The sequence below is a fragment of the Ailuropoda melanoleuca genome, chromosome 5 (genome assembly GCF_002007445.2).
Source record: "Ailuropoda melanoleuca isolate Jingjing chromosome 5, ASM200744v2, whole genome shotgun sequence".
Lineage (NCBI taxonomy): Eukaryota > Metazoa > Chordata > Mammalia > Carnivora > Ursidae > Ailuropoda > Ailuropoda melanoleuca.
In genome coordinates this window covers 55867245-55887695 of record NC_048222.1, presented here as the reverse complement: position 1 = coordinate 55887695, position 20451 = coordinate 55867245, and the positions used below count along the sequence as shown (strand labels likewise).

Genomic DNA, 20451 nt, shown 5'->3' with positions numbered 1-20451 from the left:
TTGAACAGAACAATTACCAACAAGGAAATTGAATCCATAATCAAAAAACTCCCAACAAACCAGAGTGCAGGACCAGATGGCTTCACAGGTGAATTCTACTAAACATTTATTTAAGATTTATTTATTTGAGAGACCGAGAGAGCATGAGCAGGGGGAGGGGCAGAGAGAGAGGGAGGGAAACAGACTCCCTGCTGAGTGCGGAGCCTGACTCCAGCTGGATCCCACCACCCTAAGACCATGATCGAAGCCAAAATCAAGAGTCGGACACTCAACCAACTAAGCTACCCAGGCGCCTCTATGGAACATTTAAAGAGAAGTTACTACCTATTATTCTCACACTGTTCCATAAAATAGAAGAGGAAAGAAAGCTTCCAAATTCATTCTATGAGGCCAGCATTATCCTGATACCAAAACCAGATAAAGACACTCAAAAAAAAGAGAACTACAGGCCAATATCTCTGAACACAGATGTAAAAATCGTCAACAAAATATAGCAAGCCAAATCTAACAATACATGTAAAAAAAATCATTCACCATGATCAAGTGGGACTTATTCTCAGGATGCAAGGGTAATTCAATATTTGCAAATCAATCAACATAATACATCAATAAGGGAAAGAAAAACTATACAATCATTTCAATAGATGCAGAAAAAGCATTTGACAAAGTACAACATCCACTCATTGAAAAAAACTTTCAAGTAGGTTTAGAGGAAACATACCTCAACATAATAAAGGCCATCTATGAAAAAGCCACAGCTAACATCCATCCTTAACTGTGAAAAACAGAGCTTTTGCCCTAAGATCAGGAACAAGACAAGGGTGTCTATTCCCACCACTTTTATTCAACATAGTACTGCAAGTCCTAGCCACAGCAGTCAGACAACATAAATAAAAGTCATCCAAATTGGTAAGAAAGAAGTAAAATTTCCACTATTTGCAGATGACACGAGACTATATGTAGAAAACCCTAAAGACTCCACCAAAAAACTACTAAAGACAGAGCACCCGGGTGGCTTAGTCACTTGAGCACCCAACTCTTGATTTCGGCTTGGGTCGTGGTCTCAGGGTTGTAGGATTGAGCCCTGAGTCAGGCTCCACACTCAGTCAAGTGGCTGCCTTCAGTTCGAATCATGATCCCAGGGTCCTGGGATTGAGCTCTGCATCCGGCTCTGTGATCAGCAGGGAGTCTGCTTTTCCCTCTGTCCCCCTTCACCTGTGTTTATTCTCACATGCACTCTCTTTCTCNTTTTTCCAAAAAAAAAAAAAAAAAAAAAAAAAAACTACTAGAACTAATAAACGAATTCAGTGAAGTCACAGGATATAAAAATAAATATATAGAAATCCATTATATTTCTACTCACTAATAATAAAGTAGCAGAAAGAGAAATTAAGAAAAGAGTCCCATTTATAATTGCACCAAAAAAATAATAAAATACCTAGGAATAAACTTAACCAAGAAGGTGAAAGACCTGTACTGTGAAAACTATAAAATGTTCACGACAGAAACTGAACCAAACAAATTAAAAGATATTCTATGCTCATGTATCAGAACGAATTTTGTTAAAATGTCCGTATTACCCAAAGGAACCTGCAAATTTAATGCAATCCCTATCAAAATGCCAAGAACATTTTCCACAGAACTAGAAAAATCTTAAAATTTGTATTGAAAGACCCTGAGGAGCCAAAGCAATCTTGAAAAAGAACAAAACTGGAGGTATCACAACCCCAGATTTCAAGGTATACCCAAAAGCTATAATAATCAAGACAGTATGGTACTGACACAAAAAAATAGACACATAGATCAGTGGAACAGAACAGAAAACCCAAAAATAAACCCACAATTATATGGTCAATTAGGCTTTGACAAAGCAGGAAAGAATATGCAATGGGAAAAAGACAGTCTCTTCAACCAATAGTGTTGGGAGAACTGGACAGCTGCAGGCAAAAGAATGAAATTGGACCACTTTCTCACACCACACACAAAAATACACTCAAAATGGATCACAGACCTAACTGTAAGACCTGAAACCATAAAGATCCTAGAAGGGAGCACAGGCAGTAATTTCTTGGACATTAGCTGTAGTAATATTTTTCTAGATATGTCTCCTGATGCAAGGGAAATGAAAGCAAAATAAACTATTAGGACTACATCAAAATAAAAAGCTTCTGCACAGCAAAGGAAACAATCAACAAAACTAAAAAGACAGCCTACTGAATGGGAGAAGATTTTTGCAAATGACTTATCAAATAAAGGGTTAGTATCCAAAATATAAAAAGAACTTATACAACTCAATGCCAAAAAACCCCCAAATAACCCAATTTAAAAATGGGCAGAAGACATGAACAGACATTTCTCCAAGGGAAGATACACAGATGGTCAACAGACACATGAAAAGATAATCATCACTCATCATTAGGGAAATTCAAATCAAAATCACAATGAGCTATCACCTCAAACCTGTCTGAATGGCTAAAATCAAAACACAAGAAACAACTATTGCTGGTAGGATGTGGAGAATAAGGAACCCTCATGCAGTGTTGGTAGGAATGCAAACTGGAGCAGCCACTGAAGAAAACAATATGGAGGTTCTTCAAAAAATTAAAAATGGAACTATCATATGATCCAGTAATTCCACTACTTGGTATTTAACTAAAGAACACAAAAACAGTAATTTGAAGGAGTACGTGCACCCCTGTTTATTGCAGCGTTATTTACATTGCCAAACTGTACAAGCAGCCCAGTGTCTTTTGGTAGATAACTGAATAAAGAAGTGGTATATATACACAATAGAATATTATTCAGGGGGCGCCTGGGTGGCACAGCGGTTAAGCGTCTGCCTTCGGCTCAGGGCGTGATCCCGGCATTATGGGATCGAGCCCCACATCAGGCTCCTCTGCTATGAGCCTGCTTCTTCCTCTCCCACTCCCCCTGCTTTGTGTTCCCTCTCTCGCTGGCTGTCTCTATCTCTGTCGAATAAATTAATAAAATCTTTAAAAAAAAATATTATTCAGCCATAAAAAAAGAATGAAATCCTGCCATTTGCAGCGACATGGACAGAGTCAGAAAGTTTACTGCTAAGTAAAGTAAATCAGTTAGAGAAAGACAAATACCTGATGATTTCATTCATATGTGGAATTTAAGAAACAAAATTAAGTGAACAAAGAAAAAAAGAGACAACCCAAAAACAGACTTTTAACTACAGAGAACAAACTGATGGTTACCAGAGGGCAGGGGTGGGTGATGGGTAAAACAGACGAAGGAAATTAAGATGAGCACAGAGTAATGTATACAATTATTGAATCACTATATCATACACCTGAAACTAACATAACACTATGTTAACTATACTGGAATTAAAATTAAAAAGCAAATAGGGGGGCGCCTGGGTGGCGCAGTTGTTAACGTCTGCCTTCGGCTCAGGGTGTGATCTCGGCGTTATGGGATCGAGCCCCACATCAGGCTCCTCTGCTGTGAGCCTGCTTCTTCCTCTCCCACTCCCCCTGCTTGTGTTCCCTCTCTCGCTGGCTGTCTCTGTCAAATAAATAAATAAAATCTTTAATAAATAAATAGCAAATAGAAAATAATCATGTTTGAAATATCTGAGTCAATTAGCTGGAATTTTTTACATCTTGAAGAATGTGAGAATTATATGAATATGGTGATGATAAATAATAAAGCATATATGAGAGAAAATTATTATTTCCCAAAACACCATGTTCGGCTTGTTATATTTTCACGTATATTATCTATGGCCCAAGCTTCCTGATGATGTTGTGGAAGTTTATATAAATGTAAGTACACTTTTGTTGCAGATATTCAGTATCTCATTGAGGTAAAATATCACTTCTTCATGATTTTTCCCCCAAAAATCCCAGGCTGATTAGGTCTCTAGTCTGTACTCCTCTGGCAAATACACTACTTGTAGTAATGGTTAGCAAAATATTTTAAGTTATTGTTGCTACTGTAAGCTTAGCAATTATGTGAGGATACATGCATTTATTGAACTGTAAAAATCTACTTGAAGTCAAGAAAGGTTGGCACTTCCTCGCATACCATAGGGGCTCAAAATGTTTGTTGACTGACTGCATAGCAAATGGATAGGTTATAATAGCTCTCCAGTCTATGAAGAAATCTGTAAGAACTGATGTAACCCAAAGATGTATCATTCCCAATCATGATGATGCTAATGATGGTGTCAGTTTTCTCTGAGAATCTGTGCCAAAGCAGATACAGACCCAGGTATATGGACAAAACATTTAGCCTCATTAGACAGCAAAGACTGGTGGTCTGTAAAATGAAATTCTGTGTAAGGAAGATCATAAAGTTGCATTCCTCATAAAAACACTGTCGACTGCGGGCGCCTGGGTGGCACAGCGGTTAGCGTCTGCCTTCGGCTCAGGGCGTGATCCCAGCGTTATGGGATCGAGCCCCACATCAGGCTCCTCGGCTATGAGTCTGCTTCTTCCTCTCCCACTCCCCCAGCTTGTGTTCCCTCTCTTGCTGACTGTCTCTATCTCTGTTAAATAAATAAAATCTTAAAAAAAAAAAAACTGCCAATTAACTAATTCATTGTCCATTAAAAATAGAATATTTTTATTTGATTTTTGTGCCAAATCTATATAGCAGTTAGACTGGACTTTTCCAAAATTCTATATAATGAAAAACTGTTCTAAATTTAAAAGAAAATACAGGGATTAAAATCCAAACACAATGTGTGAACATTTATTAGATACTGTACCAAAAATATAAACCAGCTCTGAGAAATAAGATGTTGTAGGGACAAACGGATAAATTGAAAAATGGAATCTATGTTATTTATCAATGTTATATTTCTAGGGTGTAGTGACAATATTGTGGGTATATAGGAGAATATCCTTGTTCTTAGAAGATTCTTCTAGGGATGCAAAGATGATTCAGTATCCACAAATCAACCAGTGTCACACACCACATTAATGAAATGAAAGATAAAAATCATATGATCACATCAACAAAGGCAGAAAAAGCATGCAAGAAAGTTTAACATTCATTCATGACAAAAGCTTTAGAAAGTGGGTATAGAGGGCACATATCTCAACATAATAAAGACCATGTATAACAAACCCACAGCTAACACCCTCCTCGGTGGTGAAAAGCTTAAAATATTTCCTATAAGATCAGAGGCAAGAGGAGGATATCCACTCTTGCCACTTCTATTTAACGTAGTACTAGAAGTCCTAGCCACAGCAATCAAATAAGGGAAAGAAATTAAAGGCACCCAAATTAGTAAAGAGGTAAAACTGTCACTATTCGTAGATGACAATGAACAGTTGGGAGTATATCAAACTAAAAGGCTTTTGCCCAGTGAAGAAAACCATCAACAAAATGAAACGACAGGGGCGCCTGGGTGGTGCAGTCAATTAAGCATCTGACTCTTGGTATCACCTCAGGTTGTGATCTCAGAGTCATGAGATCAAGCACCGAGTTGGCTCCACCCTCAGTGTGGAGTCTGCTGAAGTTTCTCTCTCCCTCTGCCTCTGCCCCGACCCCCCCACTCGCTCTAAAATAAATTTTAAAATCTTAAAAAAAAAAAACAACACACAACCTACTGAACAGGAGAAGATATTTGTAAATGATGTACCCGGTAAGGGGTTAATATAAAGAATTCATACAAGTCAAGATAAAAAAAAAATTTAAAAATTGGCAGAGGACCTGAATAGACATTTTTCCAGAGAAGATATACAGATGGCCAACAGACATATGAAAAGACGCTCAACATCACTAAGCATCGGGGAAATACAAATCAAAACCACAATGAGCTATCACCTAACAATTGTCAGAATAGCTAGAATCAAAAAGACAAGAAAAAAGAAGTGTTGGTGAGGATATGGAGAAAAGGGAACTCTCGTGCACTGTTTGTGGGGAAAGTAAATTGGTACAGCCACTATGAAAAACAGTATAGAGGTTTCCCAAAAGATTAAAAATAACACCACACGATCCAGTAATTCCATCTCTGGTTATTTACCCCAAGAAAACAAAAACCCTAATTCAAAAAGATATATGCACTCCTACGTTTATTGCAGTATTATTCATAATAGTCAAAGTGGAAGCAATCTAAGTGTCCACCAACAGATGAATGGATAAAGATCTGCTACACACACACACACACACACACACACACACACACACACACACGATTACTATTCAGTCATTAGAAAGAATGAAATCTTGTCAGTTGTAACAACATGAGTGGACCTAATGGGTATTACGTTTAGTGAAATAAGATAAAGACAAATACCGTATGATTTTACTTATATGTGGAATCTAAAGAACAAATGGATAAACAAAGCAAAATAGAAACAGACTCATAAACACAGAGAACAAACTGGTGGTTGCCAAAAGGAAGTGTGGGTAAGGAGATGGGCAAAATAGGTAAAGAGGATTTCAAAGTACAAACTTCCGAGAAGTCACAAGAACATAAAGTATTGCATAGAGAATACAAAAGTAATATAATAACTTTGCATGATGACAGATGGTAATTATACTTATAATGAGCATTTCATAATGTATATAAATATCAAATCACTATGTTATACAACTGAAGCTAATATAATATGGTTTGTCAACTACAATTAAAAATTTTTTGAAGGACACAAGGAAACTTTCTGGGGTGATAGAAATTTTCTGTATCTTGTTTTGGGGAGATAATTAGACAGGTGTATACAACTGTCAAAACTCAGACTGAACACTTAAGATTTATGTGGGGTTTCTTAATATATAAATTACAACTCCAGAAAATAAAATGAAGTGAAATTTTAAAAAGTAAAATAAAAATTAAGTCATCTTCACTTTATGTCATCTGAAGAGCTCAATACTTACCAAGAGATTTCTTTTCACTGCAGAACATTATTGGACCTGATTATGTTTCACCAGGTTTCAAAAGCTGTTCTATATAGAAAACAAGAAAAGTACACTTTAGTATTTTTTAAATGTTCACTAACCATAAATTTCCACCTTTTAACTTTCTTCCTAGTCAAATTGAGACAACTAGGAATCATTGGCACAATAATGAATAACAGATTCCATTTATCAGGTTTAAATCTAACTAGATAAGAATAATTCTACACAAAAGTAATCTATTTGTATTATATGCTATGTGAATCAACGTAAAATAAGCCCATGTGTGCCATTCAATGCGGCATTAAAATTGAGTCAAATTTTCTAATGTATCCCAAACAATCCAAAATATGAATATATTTTGGGCGATGCTACAACATCTGCTTTTTATTCAAGTGTCATTAGATGATTCCTTCCCAGAGCTAGCCCTGGGAACCACTGCAAAATCACAGGAGATTCATGTAAGAGGACATTGGCCAGCCAGGCTGACACTTCAAAAACCTTCCTCAGTTCTTTCTCTGTATAGTCTTCTCCAGTCTTTTCTACCAAAAAAGCCAGAATAATATGAATAAAATAATGAATAAAATGAAATACCTTTCCATCTTTCCCTACATATGATCTAATTATGGTAAACTCTATTAGAAGATTTAGAATAAAGAAAGGGACAAACGAATGATTTCAAGCATTTAGAACCCGACAGACTGTAGAAAGGAACTCAGGGACCTTTGCAAACCCAAGACAGGGTAAGCAGAGGTACTGAGCACATGCTCTTTCGGTTTGAAAGAGAAATGACTTAGTCGCTTCCTGCTCAAAGAAGCGCTGTGGCAGGATGCAGTGAACACACATAAAGAAGAAGTTGTCAGTCATACAGAGACCAGAGGAGAGGAACGGTCAATGCTTACAGTTTAGTAGTTACAAGAAAGGAGGATGCAGAGGAAATTCATCAACAGCCACTGCTCCACTACAAATCTCTGAGTCTGAAAAGTCTGAAACCATCACTATTTCTCCCTGTCATGGTGGCCCCAGATCCATGAGTTCCCTTCTGCCACCCCCAGGAAAAGTAGCAACCTGCTAAGGGCACAGCTACTCCTGAATGTGCCTGACAAGCAGGGCCACTGACCCTGTGTGACATGTGTTGCTTTTCTAGGGACTGGTCACTAAAAACAATGAATCTGCACAAGAAAATGGGGGAACTGTGGCCAGGTGCTGCTAGAAGCAGGGATAAGTCCTTAAATGTTAACTATAACCCATCACTAACTCTTCTGTTTCTCCCCCCCCAATACCTTCTACCAACTGTGCTGCCCAAGATGAGCCCCACCACCACCACAGCCCCAGGCGTCTGGTTGCCTCTAGGAATGCCTGCTGATGAGTGATTGTTTTTTCCTGCATTGCTCTGCTCCAGCCTTAGCCACCTATAGACCAGGGTCCACCTTGAAGCAGAGGCATCTTTATAAAAGTTAAATGGCATCTTGTCACATCCCTGATAAAAATCCTCCAATCACTTCCCATTGGTCTTAGAAAAAAAGATCAAATTCTAACATGACTCCTTGGACCCTCCACAACCTGGTCCCTGTTCATTTTTCTAGCCTGATTTCCCATCACTCTCCTCACTGCCCCCATTCTTCCTTGCACCCCATCATGTCTATACTCCGGAAATACTCAGCTCAGCTTCCTTCCATCTGGGAACCCAACACATGCTCTGCCCCCTGGTATAATAACCACCCAACCCATCCAACCCCTAACCCTAACTCCTACTTATATTTCCAATATCAATTTGTATATCACTTCCTCTACAAGGCCTCTCTGATCCCCCAAATCAGAGATAGGGGCACCTGTATGTGCTCTCATATAATCCAGAACTTCCCATGAGAGCCCCTATCACTCCAGAACATATTTGCCTATTACGTTATATTGGCTGTGTCCTCATTAGTCTACAAATTCCAGTAGGGCAGGGACCTCATCTGTCTGGTCCACAGCTGTATCTCCAGTATCTAATGCATGACTGCATATAGTAATGCTCAATAAATATCTGCTAAAGAATGAATGAGGTCTTTAATTTCTATTAGAAAAGGACCAAGGGCACTGACATAACAAGGTACTTCCCTTTTTAAATTTTTGTACTGAAGTATAATTAAAGATTTATTTATTTGAGGGGCACCTGGGTGGCTCAGTCGTTAAGCGTCTGCCTTTGGCTCAGGCCGTGATCCCAGGATTCTGGGATCAAGTCCCCCATCGGGCTCCCTGCTCTGCTGGGACCCTGCTTCTTCCTCTCCCACTCCCCCTGCTTGTGTTCCCTCTCTCACTGGCTGTCTCTAATAAATAAATAAAATCTTTTTAAAAAAAAGATTTATTTGAAAGACAGAGAGAGGAGGGAGAGAATCTTGAAGTAGACTCCCCACTGAGTGCAAAGCCCAACACGACCCTGAAATCACATCCTGAGCCGAAATCAAGAGTTGGACACTCAACCGACTGAGCCACCCGGATGCCCCTGTATTGAAGTATAATTAACATACAATGTTATATTAGTTTCAGGTGTACCACATATGGATTTGACAATTCTATGCATTACTCAATGCTCACCACAATAAGTGTAAAGGCACTTCCCTTTTAGCAACTATCCCTTCCCAGAACCCAACCCCACATGCCAGAATGTCTTAGATTTTCCCAAGCTGGGGGCCACCATGCCTTTCTCATCTACTCCCTCCTTCTGGCCAGTCCCCATCCTCTTTTATACACCCCATCTCCAGCCTGGGACAAACCTCAAGGATCAACATTTGCTTAGCAATAGGAAGAGCGTTGCAGACAAACTGAAGAACAGAAAGAAGAGAAATATTTGCAAAGCTTAGAGGAGGAAAAAGGAGGCACTAGAGCTATTTTTTTAAAAAGAAGGAAAAAAAGATATACTGAAAAGATTTTTTTTTTGAGGTAAGGACTTCTTGCAAGGAATAATAAGGATAGGGGCGCCTGGGTGGCTCAGTCAGTTGTGTCTGCCTTCAGCTCAGGTCATGATTCCAGGGTCCTGGGATCTAGCCCTGCATGGGGCTCCTTGCTCAGTGGGGGGCCAGCTTTTCCCTCTGCCCCTCCCCCCACTTGTACTGGAGTGCTGCTCGCTCTCTCTAATAAAATCTTTTAAAGAAATAAAATAAAATAATCAGGACACCTGGGTGGCTCAGTTGTTAAGTGTCTGCCTTCAGCTCAGGTCATGATCCCAGGGTCCTGGGATTGAGCCCCCACATCAGACTCCTGATCAGCAAGAAGCCTGCTTCTTCCTCTCCCACTCCCCTTGTGTTCCCTCTCTCGCTGTGTCTCTGTCAAATAAGTAAAATCTTTTAAAAGTAAAATAAATAAATAATATGGATAAAAGAGTTTTCATCCAAGGACTATCTTTGTTCTAAAAAACAGTCACAAAAGATACAAAATGGGAGCAGGCTGAATGGATTCTGTGACAATGACATCTGGATCTGGTGGCCCCATCTGGCCAGACGGTTAAGGCTCCTCTGCAAGTTCTAAGCCAACTTGTTAGGGCTTTAAAATTCTCTCCTGAGACTAAGTCAACATATGTTTTCATGGGTTCAGAGTCCCGGGAGCAGGTGAAAGGCAGAATGATTCTTTAAGAAAGAGGGCAAAAGGGATTCTACACCCTGACAGGTGGCAATTAGAATGTAGGCAGAAGAAATTCAATCTCTCAGGAACTTAATAAGCGTACTGGCCACTGGCCAACTTACTCTTTCTTCTTAATGGTTTGCTACATTGCTTTAATGGTTTAGTTCTAACAGACAACCAGTTCAAAAGATGAATATATAATATAAATGCCACCAAAACATATATATCAATGATATCACCACTTCCCTCTCTTATTTTAGATACTTCTGCAAGCACTTCTCATTTTAACAGCTTCCTAGGCAAACAAACATAAGCAATACCATATCCTTCCTAAAACTACCTCTAAGCCATACAGTATTTCATGCTTTTAACTTCTCTAATACCTCATTCCAAAAGGTCTTCAAAACCTTTATTTCAAAGATACTGAATAAACTCATTTTGTGAATTTTAGCTGTTTTGACTTTTTAGAAAATCTTCTCCACTTTATAATTAATCCAGAGTGATTATATATTCACAATTGTAAATATTAATATTTCTACAAGACTTGTCAAAGTTTTTTCTTATTAATGATCCTATCCAAGTGTTTTCACTCCCTAAGACAGAAAGTTACAACAAAAAATTAAGAATTGACCTTCAGGCTCGTGTTTCCTCCAATCCAATATTTTCCCTGTAACAGCAGCAATTCCAGGCATACTTAACAGAGGAATCACACTAATGTAGCAGATTCTAGTTTAACTTTGAAGAAGTGAAATTTAGTACTTTTATTCTTTTTTTTTTTTAAAGATTTTATTTATTTATTCGACAGAGATAGAGACAGCCAGCGAGAGAAGGAACACAAGGGGGGAGTGGGAGAGGAAGAAGCAGGCTCATAGCGGAAGAGCCTGATGTGGGGCTCGATCCCATAACGCCGGGATCACGCCCTGAGCCGAAGGCAGACGCTTAACCGTTGTGCCACCCAGGCGCCCCTAGTACTTTTATTCTTGGACATTTATCAACTCACCAAAATACTCCAGCTGACACTAATTCTAAAAGATGTCCGAGTAAAGAAAAAGCCATCTTTTGTTGAACTTTCAGACCAGCTAAGGGCTAAGGAAATAGAGTAGACAAATAAGGTGGGAGAAAAGGTTTGCTAATGTGAAATCTAACTCTAGAAGTAGGAACTTAGGATTCCGAAATTCAACCATTTCCAAATGCTGAAGCAAAAAATATCTGTATGACTACTCCTTGTTTTTGATGTCACCCCAAAGTAGAGGAAATAGAAAAAGGACAGCTGCTGGCAGGTCTTATTTAATTCCTGGTTTTGTCTTATGCAAGGGATTAAAATGGTGCTTTCCTTGTGTGAAAGTCAGGGGGGGGGTTATAAGAAAGAGAGGTATAGGGGCGCCTGGGTGGCACAGCAGTTAAGCGCCTGCCTTCGGCTCAGGGCGTGATCCCAGCGTTATGGGATCGAGCCCCACATCAGGCTCCTCTGCTATGAGCCTGCTTCTTCCTCTCCCACTCCCCCTGTTTGTGTTCCCTCTCTCACTGCCTGTCTCTCTCTCTGTCAAATAAATAAATAGAATCTTTAAAAAAAAAAAAAAGAAAGAGAGGTATAGGGGCGCCTGGGTGGCTCTACCTCTCTCCCTGCTCATGCTCTCTCTCACTCTCTTGGTTTCTTTCTCTCCAATAAATAAAATCTTGAAAAAAAAAAAAAAAGAGAGAGGTATGGAGAAAGAGGAAGACAGAGAAAGGAGTAGCTAATAGCTAAGTAATAGAAAAGGGCTTTTATACATATGAATTCATTTTTAAAGGCAACGAGTGGTTTTTTTTTCCGGAAAAGATTAAAAGTTATGCTTCCATAAGATTTTTTTTTTACATTTCCAGTTCAGGTTTTGAATCTTGGTTACAAAAGATAGTTCTCCTAATGCAAAAAATTACAAAGTCAAAGGAAGACTCTAGTTTGTTCAGGGAAAATAAGGAGCTAGTTTCAGACACCCTGAGACTGAGGGTGATAACAAGACATCCAAGTTAGAAATGCTACTTAACCAGCTATATGCAAAAGAGAGCATCCTGTCCATGACAGGATTTCACAAGGTCTCTACTTATAGTGGAAATGGGTACACCTAATTGCAGGGGACTCCACATTTTAAACAAAGGATTAAAATGGAGATTCCCTTTAATGATCTAAGGCCATTCAACAATCAGGTTATTATAGTTAATTCCCCCTGCTCCAATTCCACGATCACCAAGCAACCTGCTGATAACAACTTGCTCTCCCACAGAAGTCTGTCTACAGGGAAAGAGCGCACTAGTCATGCCTGCCGAAGTGAACATTCTGGTCCTCCTGACAGTTATATTACATGTTTTAAATTAATAAATTATCATTCTTATTTTATATTACCAGTCTCCTGAGCTAATATTAGTCTAACTCAGAAAAATAAATCTGGTTTTGGTATGCTGTTGAATTACATTCCAAAATCTACAGGATAAACAATCCATCCTAGATGCAGTAAATTCACCAAGAGGCCTCCAAGAGAACAGCCATTCCACTGATCTGCTCAAGGGGCAGCAGGATGTGGTGGTTGGAAGCTTGTCTTTTGGAGTCAAACAGGCTAACCTCGGATTCCTACTTTTTCCACTAATTCATTACAGAATCCAGGGCAAATATACTCAGAACCTACTGGATGGGCTGTTGGGGATGGGGACACATGATGAAAAGGCTCATTAGATATTAGTTATCTTGAAGGCAGCCTTCTGAACTTCGTCAAAGTTTTGTCAAATAAACATTAGGATGAAATGAGGACAGTGAGTCTAACTTCCTTCAAGACATTTCTACAATAAAACAAAGGAGATAAGTGTGAATGGATAACGAAACTTAGGAGATGTGTTTGTGGTGGGGCACAGCCCTGGGGGTAAACTGAGGGGAAGGAAAGCAGTGGAAAGAGAAAGACTAAAAATACTAGGTAGAGTGACAGAAAGGCAAAGGAGTTGGACGAGATCAGAGAAGAAAGGGGGAAGAAAGGAGCAGAGGCAGTAGAGGAAAAGAGAGGAGCAGTGGAAGCTAAGAGAGCAACATGGGACACATTCCTGGCAGCTTCTCCTTACCTTCCCAGAGTGCTGCCCAGGTGAACCCATTCCTGCCTGTCTTCAAATCAGAGTCTAGGGAGGAACAAGAGTTCCCCCCTGGGGGGATCCTACTCTCCAGTTCTTAGGACTCAGGGACAAATGGGCCAGAGGAGAAAGGATCCATACAGCTTCAATAAACCCAACCCCAGACCTCACCCCTTGTGAGGGCCTCCCATCTTCTTCTCTCTTCTCCACTCTCTGTTCTGCTCTGCTTGCCTTCCTCATTCCCCAGCTCTGCTTTCTCTTCTTCTTTGGAAACACCGTACTATACTTGGAAACACTATACCATAAGACACTTTTAGGATAATACGATTCCAATCCCAGCTAGCTACTCTCTATCTAGTGTTACTTTGGCCAAGTCACTTCCCCTTCCTAAGCCTCAATCTTCGAATCTGTAAAATAGGAACAATAATGCCTTCCTCCTACAGTTGCTGTGAGGGTAAATATACATGTAAATATGGTTCATTCCATAAAACTCTGTTCCCTTCCCACCACCGATTTGTCTTTTCTTCTACTCCCTCCCTTTTTTCCTCTTTCAATCTCCCATTTTCCCTTCCCTGTTTTCTTAACTTTCCTTCATGTTTTTCACTCAGGCACTTGCTTCCTAACCCAACTCACCTTGTCTCTGAGGACTAAGCCAACCAAGAATGGAAGGGAGGGGGGCTGAGTGGGGGAGGGGGGGCAGCACCAGGGTGGATATCGGTAAACCTTGAAAAGTCCGCCTGCCTGAGCAATGGTGGCATCTGAGGATGGGAAGCTGGAGGGCAGGATCAGGGAACCAGCCCCTTCTCGCCTCCCTCCTCTGCCCTCCATCTTCTCTGGTCCTACCCTTTTCGCTTTCCTTCCTCAGGCTCCGGGTTCCCAAAGGCAAAAAAGCAAAGCCTCAGTAAGTCCTCCCACCCTTGGACAAGACGACCTTGTGGTCATATCTGTTGGCAACCCTGCCTACAGGCCCAAGAATATTCCCTGGGGCCCTCAGTGCCAGGCCCCCGAGGGATGGAGGAGGTGAGGCTGAAGCACAGCGATAAGACCCAGGAAAGGGAGATCCTGGTACCGCAGGGAAATCTCAGCCTTGGGAGGAATGACCGAGCTTCTGTCCTGCACGTGTGAGCGTTGAGTATGATGTGTGGGTAGGAGGCATAGAGTGTGTTTTAATCATATTTAGTGTCAGTGACAGCTGCCAACAGCCATAGCACTTGTTGACTGTCCATAATGGACAAAAGTACAAGTGAACACAATGTAAGCCTGTGTGCGTGCGCGCGCGTGTATAAGTGATCATTGTACAAATTTATAAATTGCTTAGCAATTAGATATAATTACCATTCCCTAACAAATTATTCTATTTCCCATATAATGTGTATTAGATTGATTTTGTTGTGAGTTGTCATGTCAACACTGCAGTCTGTTTGTATTCTGTTAGGCATGCAGCTGTTACCAGCCACAAGATTCTGAAGTGGTGGGAACCCTGCTTCCCTTCCTCCTCTTGTTTATCGCCCGCTCACTTTCATCCTCGCTCTCATTTCTTTTTCTCTTTCTCTGTCTTCCTAGCCTACTCTTCTGCCTCTCTAGTGCACTTTGGCCCTCATGCTGCCCTTCTCTCCCAAACATGTCTCCCCTGCCTTCGTCATCTTCCTTCCCCTCTCACTTCCCTTTTCCTCCACCATTCCATGAGTCAGACAGCTGGGCTTGGCCCTGCCAGCTCTGTAACCTCCAGCAAGTTCCCTCTCTCCTAAGTCCTGGGTTTCTGTAAACAGGGACAATCAGAGTAACTCACAGGATCATCAGGCATGCCTACAAAGAAATTAGCACAGTGCCTCCTGCTACGAAGTTAGGACTCAAGAAACAAAAGCTGTGTTTTTTTTCTTAGATGTATGTTTAACTCTCCATAAGTAAAAACCTCCTGTCAGGAGCTCCTGGGTGGCTCAGTCAGTTGGGTGTCTGCCTTCAGCTCGGGTCATGATCGAGGACCCTGGAATCCAGCCCCGCATCAGGCTCCCTGCTCAGTGCGGAGCCTGCTTCTCCTTATCCCTCTGCCTGCTCCCCCCGCTTGTGCTCTGTCAAATAAATAAAATCTTAAAAACAAAAACCTCCTGTCAAATTTGAACATCAGGAAGGATGGCTCTCAAACACTTATTAGGTACCAATTTTTTAATTTTTTAAGATTTTATTTATTTGAGAGAGAGAAAACATGAGTGGGGCAGGGTGGGGGCATGGGAGTCATAGACAATCTCAAGCCAACTCCGTGCACTGAGCGCAGAGCCCGATGCAGGGCTCGATCTCACAACCCTGAGATCATGACCTGAGCTGAAACCAAGAGTCAGACTCTTAACTGACTGAGACACCTAGGTGCCCATTGGGTGCCTCTTCTATGTCAAACCTGGGCTGTGTAGAGGGAGGCAAGTATTGTTAGGTCCTACATCTGTCCTTCAAAAGCCTGTAGTCTGGGAAAGATAAAAACAAATACACAGATATTTGAATGGCTATGATGGAAGCAAGGACTGAGCACCATGGAGTCACCAAGCCTGCTTTGCAGAGTCAGATAAGGCATCACAGAAAGTGATTCTGAGTTGAATCCTTTTGAAAAGGAAACAGTTTTCCCAACAAAATGAGGTAAGGACAGACAAAAGGAACAGCTTGTGGAAAGACCAAGTATTGTGAAAGGGAAGGGAAGGGACAGTTTGGGGAGCAGTGACAGTCATAGCAAGGAGATTACAGGGGGCATGGAGCTGGCCAGATAGAGATGGATTCTAAAAGAAGTGAAATCTTCATCATTGTTGTCATCATCATCACTACCATTTACTTGGTAGTTGGCCTTGTGCTAAGTACTGACATATGTCATCTCATTTAATCCTCATCAAAACTCTATAGGCAAGGACTATCATCCCCGTTTGATAAGATAAGGTGACACAGGGCAGGGCTGTGTTCAAGACCTGCAGGTAATGGGGAGGTGGATGAGGTCTCTCAGAGAAGGATATGGTTAGAATCCAGCCCCCCTTGTCCACGGTTACTGCACTCTGTGTGTCTCTATACAAGCACACGCTATCAGCACTTTTAGGAAGGTTACTCTCATAGCATGGCCTGGCATGGAAAGAGATGGGGGAGCAATGACAACAGGCAAGTGAAGCTGGATTCTAGAAATGTTTCTGCAGTTGAATTGACAGCATTTATAAATGGTCCATATGTTGGTGTGCAGAACAAGGAAGAATCTGGGTTGCCTTCTAGGTTTTTGGCTCAGGACAATGAGAGGACAGGGGTGCCATTAACTAAAATGACAAGCACAGCAGGGAAGGAAGAAGGAACAGAAAACAGAGGGGCAGGAATTGGGATGGGAGAATAATAAATTCAGTTTGAACACATTAGTCTTGAAATTTCTTTTGATCATTAAAAATCCTTAGCACTAAAGAGAAAAGACAGATTTGTAGACTTGGAATCATCAACACATATGCAAGCATTGAAGTCATGGGAAATGAATGATCTCACTCAAGAAGAACAAGAATAAAAAGGATTGAGGAGAGGATAGAGGGTGAGCATGAGTTAACAAAAGGATGAGGACAGGTCCTAGGGAACACCCAACTTCCAAAGAAGTGTCGGAGAAGGATATATTGAAATGAAATGCTCAGGTTTTTCTACTGTGGTGTGTGTTCCTCTGGGCATCTAGCATAGAGCCTGACGTGGGGTAGGGGCTCAACAAGCTGGAGTTGACCAAGAAATGGAAGAGAGAGAAAGGATAAAACATTTCCAAAAATGCAATGACCAACATATTTATTATTTACATTTAATATTTAATCAGAAATTAAAATTTGAAAAATAAAATTGCTAAGAAGTCAAAAGATTTGAGGCATGAGGAACACTTGGATTTTACTATTTTCTTGGACATCTTTTTGTGAGAAATCCTGAAAATACCAGCATCTATTTCTTGTATATGCAATACAAGCATCTAGAATACACACATTAAAAAGATTTCTAGGGGAGCTACAATTTCTAATTTACTTTGAAACAAGAGGTTAAATCTTTTCCAACTAAATGAAAATTTCCAATTAACCAGGTAAGAACAAAATAAAATCCTCCTGTGCACAAAAATGTGTCCAGGGGCACAAAAAATTACTTGATCCCTCATTTTTAAAGATGCATGCATGATGAAACCATATAAAAGCACAAGATAAATAAATATAGGTTTTTTAAAAAATCACTCTGAATTTACATTTTGCAGTAAAGGCTAGCACAGAACAACACCCAAGCAAAGGTGACCATTCAGGAATACATGTTGATAATTCCACACACAGTCTTATATTTTCCCCCTCTCCTTTCTAATAAGCCTTCAGCCTCCAATTAAAATTTCTCACCAACTTCCTTTCTTTTCAAAACAGCTAATTATTAACCAGGAACCTGAGACACTCTCGTGCTTATCAACCAAATAGCCAGAAGTATGGATTTCTCAGTTCAGACAAATCTCAGCACTAAAAATCATACCACTCCAGCCTCGAAGGGTAGTTTAGTAACAAACTGTTCATGTTTAAAACATGAATTGGTCATAGAATAAACAATACCTTGAATAGGAAAGCTAGATACAATCCCCTTGAAAAAAAATGAAATCAACTACTCCCAAAGGAAGTGACCAACACCCATGAGCCAAAAAGAAATGGACCTAGATGCTACTCCCACTGGCCATTTAATAGGTGATGCTGGGCGCCTGGATGGCTCAGTCAGTTAAGCGTCTGCCTTCAGCTCAGGTCATGGTCCCAGGGTCCTGGGATCCAGCCCCACATCAGCCTCCCTGCTCAGTGGAGAGCTTGCTTCTCCCTCTTCCACGCCCCCTGCTTGTGCTCTCTCTCTCTCTCTCAAATAAATAAAATCTTAAAAAAAAAAAAAAAAAAGGGNAAAAAAAAAAAAAAAAGGTGATCCAAACAAAATAAAAATTTGAAAAATAAAGAAAATATTCTATTTCTCAAACTCAACTAGTTTCTAAATAATTTTTAGTAAGAGAATAATAAAGACGGTTTGCTAAACCTCAACCATACCAGAAGGTGAAAATAGCAAAACAAAAGAACCACCTAGAAAAGAGAAACAGAAAGCTCCAGTCAGCCCCGAGCTGACTTTCCTCTTGGCCTCACCAACCCTTGAATGCTCCCCCCAGACTCACCTCAGCCTGGACCTAACCCTCTCTCCCAAAAGGGAGGATGCAGGGAGATCAAACAGGTACCCATTCCATGACCATGTCAATGAGAACAATGAGAAAAGCAAGGCTATTCTGAAAGCTCTAGCAATTAAATAGAAAACAAACTGGGTCTCTAGGGGGGACATTCTTGAAAACCTGAGATCAACTCCCGGAAAAACACTCTTGACCACTTACCGCTACCGGAAGCTGCTAGATGACAGATAAGAATCAGCATCTCATCAGAAAAAGAAGGTGGCTTTGTAGGAAAGCAGCTACGCCACCAGCGAGGAACTGGGGGAGAAAAACACTCCTTGGAAAAATACCAAAAGCCCAGAAGAGTCTCTCCTTCTAGGGTTGCCTGCTACTGCTGCCAGGGCAGAACTGGTTAATCTTGAAGAAACAAAAGGAAGCTCCCTAGAGGCTCGCTTCAGCAGGATGGCTTCCTCTGTGGGAACCAAGAGTTCAGAAGGATGGACACGGACAACGGAAGGAGTCGCAGTTACCACTTCTGCTTACCAAACTTTCATCAGCCCTCGACTGAGAAAAATAAGCAAACATCTTTCCCACCTGTTTTTCCCCAGAGATGAAGGAATTTAGCATTTTTAAAAAATCATTGCAAGGGGAGTTTTACTATCTTATGGATGAAAGCTAAGCACACTCAAGCAACATTTAATATGAAGAATCAAGACATTTTCCAAACATTCTTAATTTCAACTCAGAGTAAAACAATTAATCCTTGAGGATGCCAAAAAATAAATGCACATAGGAAATGTATTTAAACTTTTTAGTTCAGAATCACGTTGAGGGGGTTCCTGTTTTTAAGATGGGATTAGATGAAAACAAAATATTTTGGTTTGTGTCTATTTTTAAAAGAAAAGATTATGTCTTCTTCTAAGTATGTCTAAACCCATTTATGGGTTTTCCAGAAGTTGCATCAGATTTGCAGTTAAGTACTGAAACCAAATACATTTTTTTTATTATTTTCCACATGTTTATTATTTTTTTTATTATGTTCAGTTAGCCAGCATATAGTACATCATTAGTTTTTGATGTAGTGTTCAAGGATTCATTACTTGCATATAAATAACACCCAGTGCTCATCACAACACGTGCCCTCCTTAATACCCATCAAAAGGAGGGGGATGGGGGGATGGGGACACCAAATATATTTTAATCACATCTCTATAACCACAGCAAGTTGATCCTCTGCACATATCAACTCCACTCTCCTGGAAAATCCTGGTACTGAGCCCTCACACCTCCACAGACAGCCAGATCAGAGAGAAAGGAAGGACTTTCCCTGCCAAGCCTCCCCAGTCACAAGAAACTGTAGATTTTTTTTTTTCTGAAACAAGAGTGACGGCTTTCTTCCTTGCATGATAAAAATAACCAAGAACAGCCTATAAAAAGCAATCATTTCTTTAAGACATTTAAAATGAAAAACTCTTTAAAAAGTGTTTTTAAGTATAATTTCTATACCACTTTTTAACCTACTATATTAGCAACTACTAGAAGTTTGGTAATTTCCTTTGTTGAAGAAGATAAAAAGAAATCAGCACCTTCTCCTACAATATTAGTGTAGACGTTGGTAAAAAATTTATTTTTTTTTAAAGATTTTATTTATTTAACAGAGAGAGAGCATGCACAAACAGGGAGAATAGCAGAGGGAGGGGGAGAAGCAGACTCCCTGCTGAGCAGGTAACCCCCCCCCC

At 40.3% G+C, this 20451-nt stretch overlaps 1 protein-coding gene across 7 annotated transcripts in view; it reads right to left on the bottom strand.

Annotated features, from left to right (window-relative positions):
* The window catches only part of ATP8B4 (ATPase phospholipid transporting 8B4 (putative)), a 247199-nt gene that overhangs the window by 220328 nt on the left and 6420 nt on the right, over positions 1-20451 (bottom strand). For 2 of the 7 annotated variants that reach the window (XM_034660999.1, XM_034661001.1), the window contains exons 1-2: positions 18935-19227; positions 6859-6927 (exon numbers count right to left, since the gene is read on the bottom strand). In XM_034660999.1, coding sequence (XP_034516890.1) covers positions 6859-6886 — 28 coding nt within the window. In that variant the 5' untranslated portion in view covers positions 6887-6927; positions 18935-19227. Of the gene's footprint in view, positions 1-6858; positions 6928-7470; positions 7639-18724; positions 18879-18934; positions 19229-20451 lie in introns of those variants that run through there. The other 5 variants (XM_034661000.1, XM_034660995.1, XM_034660996.1 and 2 more) reach the window with 5 other exon arrangements.